This window comes from Otolemur garnettii, unplaced genomic scaffold (genome assembly GCF_000181295.1).
Source record: "Otolemur garnettii isolate 467f Iridium unplaced genomic scaffold, OtoGar3 scaffold00211, whole genome shotgun sequence".
NCBI classification, from domain to species: Eukaryota; Metazoa; Chordata; class Mammalia; order Primates; family Galagidae; genus Otolemur; species Otolemur garnettii.
In genome coordinates this window covers 1138517-1151508 of record NW_003852606.1, presented here as the reverse complement: position 1 = coordinate 1151508, position 12992 = coordinate 1138517, and the positions used below count along the sequence as shown (strand labels likewise).

The 12992-nt window shown below is 55.1% G+C and overlaps 3 protein-coding genes across 6 annotated transcripts in view; 2 read left to right on the top strand and 1 right to left on the bottom strand.

Annotated features, from left to right (window-relative positions):
- The window catches only part of NOSIP (nitric oxide synthase interacting protein), a 27810-nt gene extending 27135 nt beyond the window's left edge, over positions 1 to 675 (bottom strand). The window contains exon 1 of one of the 2 annotated variants that reach the window (XM_003801482.3): positions 610 to 675. The gene's annotated coding sequence lies outside the window, so the exon portion shown is untranslated. Of the gene's footprint in view, positions 1 to 389; positions 536 to 609 lie in introns of those variants that run through there. The other variant, XM_012812572.2, reaches the window with a different exon arrangement.
- A 160-nt stretch (positions 676 to 835) lies between these two features.
- PRRG2 (proline rich and Gla domain 2) lies at positions 836 to 7699 on the top strand. Of its 3 annotated transcripts, XM_023507937.1 has the most exons (8): positions 836 to 845; positions 1508 to 1573; positions 2277 to 2374; positions 2580 to 2755; positions 2933 to 2972; positions 5741 to 5876; positions 6645 to 6785; positions 7077 to 7699. In XM_023507937.1, the coding sequence occupies exons 3-8, from the start codon at positions 2290 to 2292 to the stop codon at positions 7093 to 7095; spliced, it is 597 nt and encodes a 198-aa protein (XP_023363705.1). In that variant the 5' UTR covers positions 836 to 845; positions 1508 to 1573; positions 2277 to 2289; the 3' UTR covers positions 7096 to 7699. The 3 variants fall into 3 exon arrangements, with proteins under 3 accessions (XP_023363705.1, XP_003801529.1, XP_012667954.1); XM_003801481.3 differs by lacking the exon at positions 836 to 845 and having other exon boundaries at positions 1452 to 1573; XM_012812500.2 differs by lacking the exon at positions 836 to 845 and having other exon boundaries at positions 1452 to 1573; positions 2237 to 2374.
- Positions 7700 to 8340: 641 nt separating this feature from the next.
- PRR12 (proline rich 12) overlaps positions 8341 to 12992 on the top strand; it is a 28632-nt gene continuing 23980 nt past the window's right edge. The window contains exons 1-4 of the mRNA XM_023507913.1: positions 8341 to 8426; positions 9975 to 10087; positions 11102 to 11263; positions 11345 to 12992. The exon at positions 11345 to 12992 is cut by the window's right edge and continues 1663 nt beyond it. Coding sequence (XP_023363681.1) covers positions 8341 to 8426; positions 9975 to 10087; positions 11102 to 11263; positions 11345 to 12992 — 2009 coding nt within the window. The remainder of the gene's footprint in view (positions 8427 to 9974; positions 10088 to 11101; positions 11264 to 11344) is intronic.

Sequence of the window (12992 nt, the reverse complement as noted above, 5' to 3'; positions counted from 1 at the left end):
TATGATGCCACAGCACTCTACCCAGGGCGACAGCTTGAGGCTCTGTCTCAAAAAACAAAAACAAAAACATTAACATAAAACTGCTTCAAGGACCCTTCAAGGCCCAAGTTCACATAGAATCAGAAGCACAATCAGGATGTGAACCCAGCACTGCCTGGCTTCAAAGCTCCACAAAAGAAAACGTTAAGCCCTACATCAATCCAAAAGAGAAGGGGCTGTCGAAAACCATCAAGAGAGGGAGGCAGTGGGCCACTAAACAGCCCTCCGTCCCATTACAGTCTGGGAATCTGAGGCCAGGAAAGAAATTTTCTTTCCGCAACACCCACTCCGTAAACCTCCAAGTCTCAGTCCCCTCCCTCCCCGGGGACCACCAGCCCTTTACAACCTACAGCGGAACTCAAGAGAGCTGCACGAAGGACGGAGGCTATTTCTAGGGGATGCTGGGAGATGTAGTTCAACTTCAAACTTGGGCCGCCTACAGAGCTCTGTTAATGATTGACAGGGAGTCAGAAATCCGACATCTTATCCTTGTCTTCCTCAACACCCCAGGTCTCTAGCCCGCGGGAAAGCGATTCCAACAACACCATTCCTCCACTGCCTGGAACTCACCTCACAAACGACTCCTCGGTCCTTAGTAGCTACTTCAACGGTACCCCATACCGGAAGGGAGCACTATTTTCCTCTTCCCTTCCGCTCCACCCATTTCCGCCAGACCTAAGGGACCGGAAGTAGAGCTGCCCCTAGTTACAGAGGTACCGCGCCCGGCTTGGTAAGGCCTCTCTTTTTCTCCCTCCGGAAACGTCAGTGACAACTCGAAGGTTCCGGTTCTTGAAACTGGTGTGAAGGTGAGGAACGCTTAGTATGTACTAGGCATTTTCTTAGGCGTTCGATTTCCTGCTTGATTCCCAGGCTTTGAATCTCTCCAAGCCCAAGTTTAAGGACTACCTACTTCTCCAAGAGATTGGGAAACCCACTTCCCCAATTATATCATCCACTTTTCTTGCTGCATCTTAAAGAGACATTTGAGAGGGGATAACTCCTCTCCTATTTTATATAGAGAGCAATTGAGAAATCAGAAGTCAAAGCCGTTCAAGTCACCTTCAAGAAACAGGGATTTACTACTATAGCACTTCCCAACAAGCCTAATGACCAATGCATACTGTTCCCCCCAGTTTCTAGATAACTAGGGACCCAGATATTTATTTCCGTAGCTTGACAAGGCGAGCTCCCAGGAGAGAGAGAACAGGCGGGCGAAAGAGGCGGCTCAAATTCAATTGCCTAAGTCCCCACTTCCCCGCCCCCACCGGTGTTGGAGACTAAGGCGTCCCTGTGGCGCTCTGGCCTTTCATCCTAAGGTCCCTTTAAATACTTTGTCCCTTACCTGAGTCCCGCCTAGAGTAGGTAATAACAAGCCCCGCCCCTCCACCAGAAACTGGGATCTGCCTGGCTACCCGGAGTGGGACACCACTCTTCCCCTCCCCTTTTCCCTATTCCCCCCTCTTCACAGCTGGCTGCAGCTGGCCCCGGAGGCCCTGATCGAGGAGGAAGGAGCAGTGCTTATAGGTCTGGGCAGGTAAGTGAAGAGTGAGGTGAATTGCCTGGCTTGGGGACCCAGGCGTCCTAGCTTCCCACTTGTCAGAGATCCAGAAGTTGGGGTCCCTTAGGCCCAGGAGTCCAGGCCCCTGCTCCCTTATGCCTCTCGACCCAAGAATATACACAAATGCCCTGGCCCTGACTCTCCTGCAATCTTTGTTGTCCATGGGTGGATGCGGCAATGAGCATAGAGGGAGGCATAAGTGGAAATCACCAAGAAGGAAGGAATCCAGATCACCAATGGGCATGTTGATAAGCACCTACTATGTGCCAAAAATTGTTGTGGGTGCTGCAGACACAGTGGAGAAAAAAATAAGCTTCCTGCTCCGGCTTTTGTGTCTAGAGGTGCACTGCCTTCACTCAAATCCTGGCCCTGACACTGCAAACTGTGTGATCTTGGGCAACTTATTTTACCTCTCTATGCCTCGGCTTCCTCATCTATAAAATGGGGAAATAATTTGGTGTAAATGATCCAAAGTTAAAAACAAATAATGGGGATAAAAATAGGACTACTGTGAAAATTAAAATGAGTTGATATAGGTAAAGAAAGATAAACAGTGTCTGGGACAGAATACAGGCTAAGTATCTGCAATTATTCATGGACCAGAGATTCCAGGCAGGGAGACCTTGCTTCATTTCCCAGGGCTTGAGGCACCTGTCTTCTATACCACACCTGGTTCCAGGTGTCAACAAAATATGAGGGGCCACCCCTCTCTGCTGCTGCTGTACATGGGATTGACTACCTCTCTGGATAGTTCAGCCAGTGGGGAGCAAGACCAAGGTGAGTGTTGGGAGGAAGCACCAGTGTCCCAATGCTTGGCCTCTGCCTTCCTCTGACTCAGGAACCCTTGCCTCTAGTCCCCTTCTCCCCCTGGAGTCCAAGACCCAGCCCCCATCTCCCCAGGATCCCATATTTCACTATCCCCTTATGTCCCCAGCCTTAGGAAAACCTTCCATTTTTCTGTCCCTCATGTCTTTGGGTCCAGAAGTCTTCTTGGGCTCCCCAGAGGCCCAGAGCTTCCTGGGTAGCCATAGACGGATTCCAAGAGCCAATCACTGGGACCTGGAACTGTTCACACCTGGGAACCTGGAACGGGAGTGTCATGAGGAGAGGTGTTCTTGGGAAGAGGCGAGGGAGTACTTTGAGGACAACACTCTGACAGTGAGGGACTTGGGACCTGGATTTGGGGCCCCATGACTCCTCTAGGCCCTGGGGGAGGGGTGTCCTGGCCCTCAACTCCCTCCTCCTTAGCATTTCAGAGATGGGGGTAACTTGGGGGGTGAATCTTCTAGCTGAATTGCTACCTTCTCCCTTCTCTTCCACCCTGGCCCCTTCAAGGAGCGCTTTTGGGAAAACTACATCTACAATGGCAAAGGAGGTGAGTTGGGGCTGAAGCCCTATTGTTTTGTGCAGCAAAGGCAGCCCCTTCCCATGAAGGCCAAACCAACACTCCTCACCCCAAGTTAGGCACAAGAATCATCTGTCCTGGCCAGCTATGATGGCTCATGCCTGTAATCCTAGCACTCTGGGACGTTGAAGCGGCTGGATCACTTGAGCTCAGGAGTTCAAGAGTGAGCAAGAGTGAGACCCCCATCTCTACTAAAAATAGGGAAAACTAGCCAGGGATTGTGGCAGGCACCTGTAGTTCTAGCTACTTGGGAAGCTGAGGCAAGAGGATCACTTGAACCCAAGAGTTTGAGGGTGCTGTGAGCTATGAGGCTAAGGCACTCTACTGACGGTGACAGAGTGAGACTCTGTCTCGAAAACGAAACGTCTGTCTTCCCAATCCTGTCCTCTTTGAAGATGGTTGTTAAAAGATTCCCTTCCCTTGAGACCAGAGCCCCTGCCTGAGGAACCCACTATATCTACTGGGTTATTGGGTAGAGGTCCCATGTCTCTAGGAAGGAGGAAATGCTGGTGAGAAAAGGGTTCTAGCCATGGAGACTGTCAAGCTTTAGAGCCAAATGCGTGGACTTACTTGAGCCCTTCTTTGGAGTCTAGAGCCCCAGCTCCTTTGGCAGCTTGGTTACTGGGGGGCTGCTCCCTAGCAACAGGGCCAGGGAGCCTGGCCATCCTCACCTGCCCAACTTGCCCATCCCAACCCCTCTCCTGGTTTCTGAGGCCCCATCTTGGAAGCAGCCTTGTTGCTAAGGGGGGCTGCTCCTTAGCAACAGGGCTGGCCAGGCCAGACCAAGGAAGCCTGAAGCAGTACCTGGCTGGCTTCCCCTCCCCCATGGCCCCAGCCTAGCCCAGCACTGCCTGGTTGCTAAGGAGGCCTTCTCCCTAGCAACTGCATCTAGCCAGGCTCCAGGACTCAAGGCCTCTGCCCACTGGAGGACCACCCTCTGGGCACCAGATACCCTACCCCTCCTTATGGCCTGGTTGCTATGGGTAAATGCCCCTTAGCAACACACCCTAGGTCTGGGCTGAAGCCCTTACATTGGAGCCTGGTTGCTAGGGGAGGTGACTCCCTCCTTACAGGCCATACTAGGCTAGTGACTCCTTGAATCCATCTGAAACAAGCCTAAATCAGGAGGACCCACCTCCTCAGTGCAGCTTTTTGCTAAGGGGGGCTAAAAAGCCAGGGGTTTACTGTTTGAGGAAAGTCCCCCTGCCCAGTGTCAAAGGAAATTTCCCCAGAAGCAATAGCTAGTAAGGCCTCACAAAGCCTAAGTTTTCTCTGTGTCCCCTGGCCCTTGGATTGCTGATGGGGGCTGCGCCTCACAACAGATCCACATGAATTCTAGACTCCTAGTTATTTGGGGAAGGCTTCCTAAGTCCTCCCTATTATTGAATGAATTTTTCCTAGCTTCTGGTAAGTTCAGAAGCCATCACGTAGATTCTGCTCTTCCTTCAGACTTGAGGCGTTGCCTCTTATTAGCCTGATTGGTAAGAGGGGCTATAAATGGGAGCAAGCAGCATTGCCAGAGAAAATACAGAAGGAGGTGAAGGTAGGTCCCTCTACCTCCACCATCAGTTAAATTTGACTTTTTTTTTTTTTTTTTGAGACAGAGTCTCACCTTGTCACCGCCGACAGAGAAATGTGGTGTCATGGCCCACAGCAATCTCAGACTCTTGCCTCAGCCTTCCAAGTAGCTGGGACTACAGGTGTCTGCTACAACATCTGGCTATTTTTAGAGACGGGTCTCACTGTAGCTCAGGCTGGTTTTGAACTTATGAGCTTAGGCGATCTGGCTGCCTTGGCATCCCAGAGTGCTGAGATTATAGGCGTGAGCCACAGAACCTGGCCTGATTTTTTTGTTTTCTTTTCTCACTCTGTACTGTGTGGGTAGAGTGCCATGGCATCCTAGCTCACAGCAAGCTCAAACTTTTGGGTTCAAGCAATCATCTTGCCTCAGCCTCCCAAGTAGCTGGGACTATAGGCACACATGACAATGCCTGGCTAGTTTTTCTATTTTTCATAGAGACAGGGTCTTTATTTTGCTTAGGCTGGTCTTATACTCCTGAGCTCAGGTGATCCACCCACTTTGACCTACCAGAGTGCTAGGGTTATAGGTATGAGCCATCATGCCTGGCCTAAATTTGAATTTTGGATATGCAATGAAAAAATTTTAAAGCATAGGTATATTCCAAATAGTGCATGGGACATACACTAAAAAATTATTTGTTGTGTATTTGAACTTCACATTTAACTGAGTAGACCTGTGTTATTGTTTGCTACATCTGGCTGTGCCCAGTAGCCTCCAGGTACCAAGGCTCCCCACCTACATACAATGTGTGAAATCAACTGCTGGCTCATTGGGTGGATCCCGTAGGAGACTGTGCCCCCTGACTCATAGGGATGTGAACTACTCAGTGTCCAGGGAGGGTGTTTCTAGTTGTGTTGATACAGCTACCTGCCATATTTTCTAGTCCCATATGAAGTTATCACGGGCCACTTACACATTTGATCTCATTGAGTTCTCTCAGCCAGTAGTGTAGGAATTATGTTTCTCGTTCTACAGAGCAGAACATGGAGGCTCAGACAGAGGAGTGAGGTGAACTGCCTGAGGTCATAGGGCTAGCAAATGGCCCCAGCTCTGCCTTGCCTCATAGTCTGTACTTCTCCGTCAGGGGAAGGAATTTGGATGTTGGAGTGGGTGGCATCCATCCCCTAAGCCAGTGGCTCCCCTCACCTCCCTGCAGGGCGTGGACGAGTGGACATAGCAGGCCTGGCAGTGGGGTTGACATCTGGCATCCTGCTCATTGTCCTGGCTGGTCTGGGAGCCTTTTGGTATCTGCATTGGCGACGGCGCCGAAGTCAACAGCCCTGTCCCCAAGAGTAAGGGGGCTTCTGGGAGGAGACTGAAGGGGTGGAGAGCAGGGGAAGGAAGAAATGGGCTAAGGATTGGGGACAGGTTGGCACTGATGAAAGATCTGAGGACACAGTCACGTGGAGAGTGAGTCTGTGATATTTTGTGTCTGGTCATAGTGTCTATTTGTCTGTCTGTCTAAATCTTCAGTATCTGGCACAAAGTTAAGAAAATACAAAATGTAACTGCAGCCTGTGGTCTATGGGTGTCTGTGGTATGTCAGCTTCTGCAGTGACAGGGTACAGCATTGTGTGTGTGTGCAGGAGTTGTTTAGGGGTGTCTTTCTCACTGGTAGGGTCTGAGAGGGTACATAAGTGACCATTTGGAAGTATAGTGGGTCAGAAGTGCAGAAGGTTTAGGATGAGTTTAATCATAGGAGTGAATCTGTAAAGTTTGGGACTGATTGTGTTGTGCTCTTGTCTGTATGGATTGGCTGACTGCTGTTTCTGTGTGTGTCAGCTTGCCTCTCTTCAGGCTGTCTTTTTTCTCCATTACTCTGCCTGTGTCTGGTGCAGTTGTGTGTCTGTGAATGAGAATCTGCTTGTCCATGTGCATCGGCCTGTCATTTTGGACACTTTTCAGTGTGAAGGACTAGGCTGAAGGTCCTTTCCTCTGGTCGTCTCCCTTCCACATCTGTTCCTGTACCACCTTCAGAACCTCTGTCTCCTAGATGCTCTTCCTCCCAAGTCTCTATCCTGTAGGTTTAACCTACTAACTACACCTTTTTGTGTTCCCAGAGCTGAGCTCATCAGCCCTATGACTCCTCTGAGCCCTTTGGGCCCACCGACGCCCCTGCCCCCACCCCCAGGCCTCCCAACCTATGAGCAGGCGCTGGCAGCCTCTGGGGTGCACGACGCACCTCCGCCTCCTTACACCAGGTATGGGCGGGGCTTCTGTTTGGGGGCGGGGCAAAGAGGGGAGGAGACTGTTGGAGGCGGGGCGTGGGTTCCAGGCCTAGCCCTGGAATTTGGGACTTCTTATCTGGGGCGGAGCTTGGAGTGCGGAGGCGTGGCCCAGCGTTCTCCGTGTGGAGCATTGTAGGAGGGTGGGGCTTGTGCCCAGAGGGTCTAGGATTGGCTCAGATGCCGAGGGCGGTCGGAGTGGTCTTGGTTGCGGGGGGAGAAATGCTGCCGGATTTTTGACTCCCTACTGTGCCGCTCTGCTTCCAGCCTCAGGAGGCCTCATTGAAGGGCTGTCTCCGAGCCCCAACTCTCCGAACCGTTCCCGATTCACACTGGATTCCGGAAGCCCCCAGGCCTCTTAGACTCTGAAGCTGAACTTGGAGGGATGGTGGGAGTAGGGGTCGTCCCCACGGTGGCCTACTCTGCCACACGTGTTTCCACCACTTACGGATACATTTGTTCCTGGCTAGCACGTTCCCGCGTCCTGGCCTCTCGCGCGTCCCCACGCTCTCCTGACCCTGAGTGTAATCGCCGGTCCCACCCCTGGGGTAGGCATGAGAGCGTGAAACTCGGACCCAGGATCTTAGGCCGGGTGTGTGGTCTTTCGTATGTGGGCAGATGTGACCCGATCATCGATTCCAGTGCCATGCGGTACGGACGCAATGAGCCCCTCTTGTGCATACGTGGGTCTTCGTGCGCTCTCGGTGTGCACTCAGGGGTGCCTCATAACCCAGGGAAGAGTGAGGGGCGTATTTGCAACCGTGCTCGGTGGAGACAGGCTCGAATGCCGGGGAGTTGGAGTTGACCTGTTCCCCTAATTAAACGCTCTTTGGAAAGCAGCCCAAAAAAGAAGCTGAAACAATGCAAACAAATAAAAATCTAATGAAATGAACCACATTGCCCGGCGCATCCGAGCTTTTTTTCTGTGCAAACGCTGCGCCCTACACCCCCAGGCCCTGCTTGCGCTCAGTCTCTCCCTCTCTCTTTTTTTTTCATTTGCACGGGATTGTGGGAGGAAGCGGAGCGCAGCCAGACACCCCGCCGCCCGCCCCCCTTCCCTTCCCCCCTCCCCCAGCCGCCTTGTGCAAAGATGGCTGCACAGTGAACGCAGAGGAGGAGGAGGCGGCGGCGGCGGCGGCGAGCAGCGAGCACCTAGCGCCTGCACCCACCCGGGGGCCGCCCGGGACGCCCCCTCCCGAGCGCGCGCCCCCCGTTCTCTTTTGCAAGCTCCGGGGCAAAGGCGGAGACAGCGGGGTCCCTCCTCCCCCCTTTCCCTCCTCCGGGGGAACCCCCCCTTCCCCCCTCCTTGGCTCAGTGGCTGCACCCCCTCCCTTGCCCGCCCCTCCGCCCCTGACCCCTCCCTCCCCCGCCCGGGGCCTTCCCGGGCCTTCTGTGGCTGCAAAGAGAAAAAGAGACAGAGAGAAAAGGGGGGGAAAAAGCAGCAGCGGAGGGAGCGGCGGCGGAGGAGAGCGCGCGCGCGCCCCCCTCCCTCCCCCCTCCCCCTCCCCCCAATTTCCACCGCGGCCAATTCATGGACAGGAACTACCCCAGCGCCGGCTTCGGGGACCCGCTCGGCGCCGGGGCGGGATGGAGTTACGAGAGGTCAGCGAAAGCTAGGTAAGGAGCTAAGGGTGGCCTTGAGAAAGGGGCCAAGGGGTGGGAGCCCAGCCGGGCCGGGCCGGGCCCGCCCGGCGACGCGTGCATCGCAAACTCCCCTCCGGGTTGCAAGGGAGCGGCCTTCTTCGGTTTGTAACAACGCCGCCGCCCCAGTTTGCAAATTGCAAACTCTGCCAAAGCCAGCTCCGGCATGCAAAGGAAGAAATGCAGCGGGAAAATGGGGGTGCAAAACAATTTTGGACGGGAAGGCCTTGGGAAGGTGGGAGGGACTGGCGAAGCAAGGCCTGGACTTCCCCCCATCCTTGGATTTCCAGCTTGCTGACCCCTCCCCCTCGTACCCCAAGCTCTGCTTTTGCAAGGTGGGATGGAAAAGAGAATTAGAATGCAAGCTTGGGGGGCGCGCACCCCCTCCCGGGTTCTATTGTTCCGGGACCGCGCGAGGCCGCGCCACAAGCCCCCCCAAGAAATTCCCGCGCGTAGAGTGGGCATGGGACCCCGCCCCCTTCCTAAACTGGGGTTCTGTGTGTGAGGGGGGAGTTTAGATCAGGGACACGCCCCCTTCCATTCCCCCACCCCCCAAAGCAGAGAATCCTAGTTGATGGCATGGAATGGAGTGTTTGCCCTCTTAAATTTTGACCATGGGTTTGGGGTCGTTGATGTTTCCCGGTGTGTGTTTGTGTGTGTGAGAGCGTGGTCCCCTGCGTGCGTCGTTGGCAGCGTGTTCACCTGTGAATCTTTCCCTTTCCTGCTGCATATCTGTGTGGCGCCCTCACACTTCACCTGCCCCTGAACACCTCCCCCCTCCACACACCTGGGTTTCCCAGCTTGGCTGGGCATAACCCAAGGTGTGTCAGGATTTTCCTTGTGGGACTCTTCGCTCTGTATCTTTTCTTCCCCACGAGTGAGTTGGATACCCGTTTGCATACATACCTGGCTTTGCACGGGCCCGTGCACTTGAACCTCAACCTCCGGGGATGGACGGTGTTCTTGTTCACACTTGTACCTGGTACTTTCCCCCGGTCCTATCCTCTCTCCTCCCCATCCTCCACCGGGACCGTTTGGGGAACAGTCTACCTCCTCCTACCGTTTTGGTTTGCACCACCCTATGAGGTTCAGGGCCTATGTGTTCCCACGTGTATGCAGAAAAGGGGGCATTTATGTGCACTTGTACAGTTGGCCTGTGTCACTGGTGTCAGGTTGAGGGGGCAGATAGGGTATGAGGGCAGCAGGGGAGGGCTCAGTAGGAGGTCCACTCCTTTCACTTTTGCAACTCAAGGTAGTCTTATTTGCACCCTCTCCTGTGTGTTTGTCTCATCTCTGTGCATGTCTATAAACGTGAGACTATTAGGGCTCTGGAGTGGGAGCATTTCTGCGGCTTTGTAGTTGGGCATCCCCATTACCTGTCTTATCACCTTTAGGGCCCAGGGTTCCTTGGTATAAGCCCCAGTCACCTGGATGGTTCCCCCCTACTCCCCGGGGGATTTCCTGAGCTCCCTTCTCAGAGGGCAGCTTGGGAGCACCCCCTGACATCTCACTCCCTCCCCTCAGCTTGGTCTATGGCAGCTCCAGGACCTCGCACCCCGAGACCGACATCTTACACCGCCAGGCCTACGCGGCCCCCCACCCACTGCAAAGCTATGCCACCAACCACCACCCCGCAGGTACGGCCCCCATCCCGCCCCGTTTGTGCTAGCCCTCCCTCAGAGGGATGTAATTGGCTGCTGAAAGTTCCACCCCTTCTAATTGGCTGTATGGTGTATCGTGGCCCGCCCCATACTTTCTCTCCTTTGATTGGTTGCCTCTGAGGCTTCTAGTCGCCGTTTAATTTCACGCCGGATTCGTTCGCCCCTGTCTCTGGCCCTGCCCCTTTCGCTCCAATTGGCTCTATCCCATCAGACCCCGAATCCCACCTTCTCTTCCAGGCTTTTCCTTCTCTTTCCAGTTCGCCCCAATCCTTTCCTTCTGTGTTAGCCTAATACTCTGTGCTCCTTGGAACTCTGAATTCTTTCTTCCTGATTTCCTTTCTTTCTAATTCCCTTTCTTCCTGATTGGCTCCAATTGTTTGGCCCTCCCCCTTTTTTCTTAGATTTGTCTACTACCTTATTTGACCCTTTGGTCTTGTCTCCAGTGCTTCTGATTGGTTCCCTTCTTTTGATGCTACTTCCCCCTTCCTAGATGTACCAGCAGTGAGATAGTGCTGTCCACTTTGACCCTTGACCCACCTGATTGGCCCCTTTTTTCCTTACCCGTTTTTCCCCTGGATCTTCTCACCTTGGCTCAACCCCTTTTGATTTGTTCTCCAGTCCTTGTGTGACTCTAATCATCCTGTCCTTTACCCTTCCTGGCTAGAATTGCCCAAATCATTTGGCCTCTCCCCTGGCCTTACAGAGGACTCTGTCCTGCTCCTGGCTCCTTCACTTCTGGGTCTATCATTTTCAGACCCAGACCTACTGCCCTTGTCATTGGACTGCCTCACCTTTCCTCCCTTCCCTTCCCTCAGTCCTGCCTGGTTAACTTGATTCTGACTATTTTCTCTCCTCTTTGAATACGTCCTTTTCTGTTCTATCCAAATTGTTTCCCTGAACCACCTTGCCTCTAGACTTTTTGTTTCTCTCTTAACCCTGCCTAACTGCCATTCCCCCACCTGGCTGACTCTATTCCTTATGCATGGTTAGGCCTCTCTGGACTCTTCGACACTGGCCTCCACCATGCAGGCTCAGCAGGGCCTGACGCCTCCGTCATGAACCTCATCTCGGCCCTGGAGTCTCGGGGCCCCCAGCCTGGCCCCTCTGCCTCCTCTCTCCTCTCCCAGTTCCGCAGTCCTTCCTGGCAAACAGGTAAGCCCAGTGCCAGCCCTGGAGGGACAGGGTGGGGCTTGCTTGTGGTCCACTCTGACCTCCAGTGTTTGTCATCTTCAGCCATGCACACGCCAGGCCCTACGGAACTCTTCATCTCGGGCGCCCTGCCGGGTTCCAGCACGTTTCCGTCCTCCTCTGCCCTGTCAGCCTACCAGCACCCAGCTTCTTTTGGCAGCCGTCCCTTCCCAGTACCTTCGTCCTTGAGCCTCCAGGACCCCCCATTCAGTCCTCCAGCTAATGGGCTCCTGTCCCCTCATGATGTGCTACACCTGAAGCCCACACAGGCATCCACGGTACCCTCCTCATTAGGCTTTGAGCGCCTGGCAGGTGGTGGTGTCCTGGGGCCTGCTGGTCTTGGTCCAGCGCAAACCCCTCCTTACCGCCCTGGTCCCCCAGACCCACCACCCCCTCCCCGTCATATCCCAACTCAGTTCAATCTGCTGGCTTCCTCTTCTGCTGCTGCCGCTGAGCAATCCTCCCCACAGCTCTACAACTTCTCGGGTACTGCCCCAGGCCCACCACCACCTGAACGGGCCCTGCCCCGCCAGGATACTGTCATCAAGCACTACCAGCGGCCAGCCAGTGCTCAGCCCCCGCCACCTCCGCCACCAGCCCATGCCCTCCAGCACTACCTGAGCTGTGGAGGCAGCTACCCCTCCATGGGCCACCGGGCCAATCTGGCGTGTAGCCCTCTGGGTGGTGGAGAGCCCTCCCCGGGTGCTGGAGAGCCTAGCAAAGCTGGTCCCAGTGGAGCCACAGCTGGGGCATCAGGCCGAGCCACAGGCCCTGAGGCAGCTGGGGGAGGTGGAGCTGGTGGTGGTGGTGGTGGTTACCGCCCCATCATTCAGTCACCTGGTTATAAGACTAGCAAAGGTGGTTATGGAGCAGCAGCAGGGGGTGCCACAAGGCCTCCACCACCCCGTTCGACTGCCACACCCAAATGCCAGAGCCTGGGAGGGCCAGCCGCAGCCTATGCCACTGGAAAGGCCTCTGGGGCTGGTGGGGCAGGGGGCCAGGCCTATTCCCCTGGTCAGCCTCAAGGGCTTCTGGGACCCCAGGCCTATGGGCAGGGGTTTGGAGGGGGGCAAGCACAGGACTTGAGCAAAGGCCCTAACTATTCAGGGGCCCCCCCACAAGCCCCCAGTGGTCCCCCACCTCCTGGCCTAGCCACATGTCAGAGCTACTCCCCAGACCAGCTGCAGGGGCAGCTGTATGGGGTACAGGGCGAGCCCTACCCAGGCCCAGCTGCCCATTCTCAGGGGCTGCCCACAGCCAGCCCCTCTCTCAGCTATAGTACTGGCCATTCCCCAGCACTCTCGGGCCATGGAGGTGGCTGGGGACCTAGCTCCCTGGGAGGTGGTGGGGAGGCCAGCCCTTCTCACATCATTCGCCCACTGCAGTCACCACCTGCCACTGGCCGCCCTCCTGGAGTAGGTTCTCCAGGAGCCCCTGGCAAATACTTGAGCTCAGTCTTGGCCTCAGCCCCATTCCTGGCGCCTCCAGGAGCCGGCAGCTATGCATCCGGAGCAGGTGGCTACAAGGGCAAGGGAGATGGCTCAGAGCTGCTGGCTGGCCCTGGTGGGACTCCTGCCGAGCGCACAGAAGACGAGGAGTTCCTTATCCAGCACCTCCTGCAGGCACCCAGCCCCCCTCGGACCGCAGGGGCGGATGGCTTGGTGGGCGAGGATGGGGCAGCAGATGCCTCCAA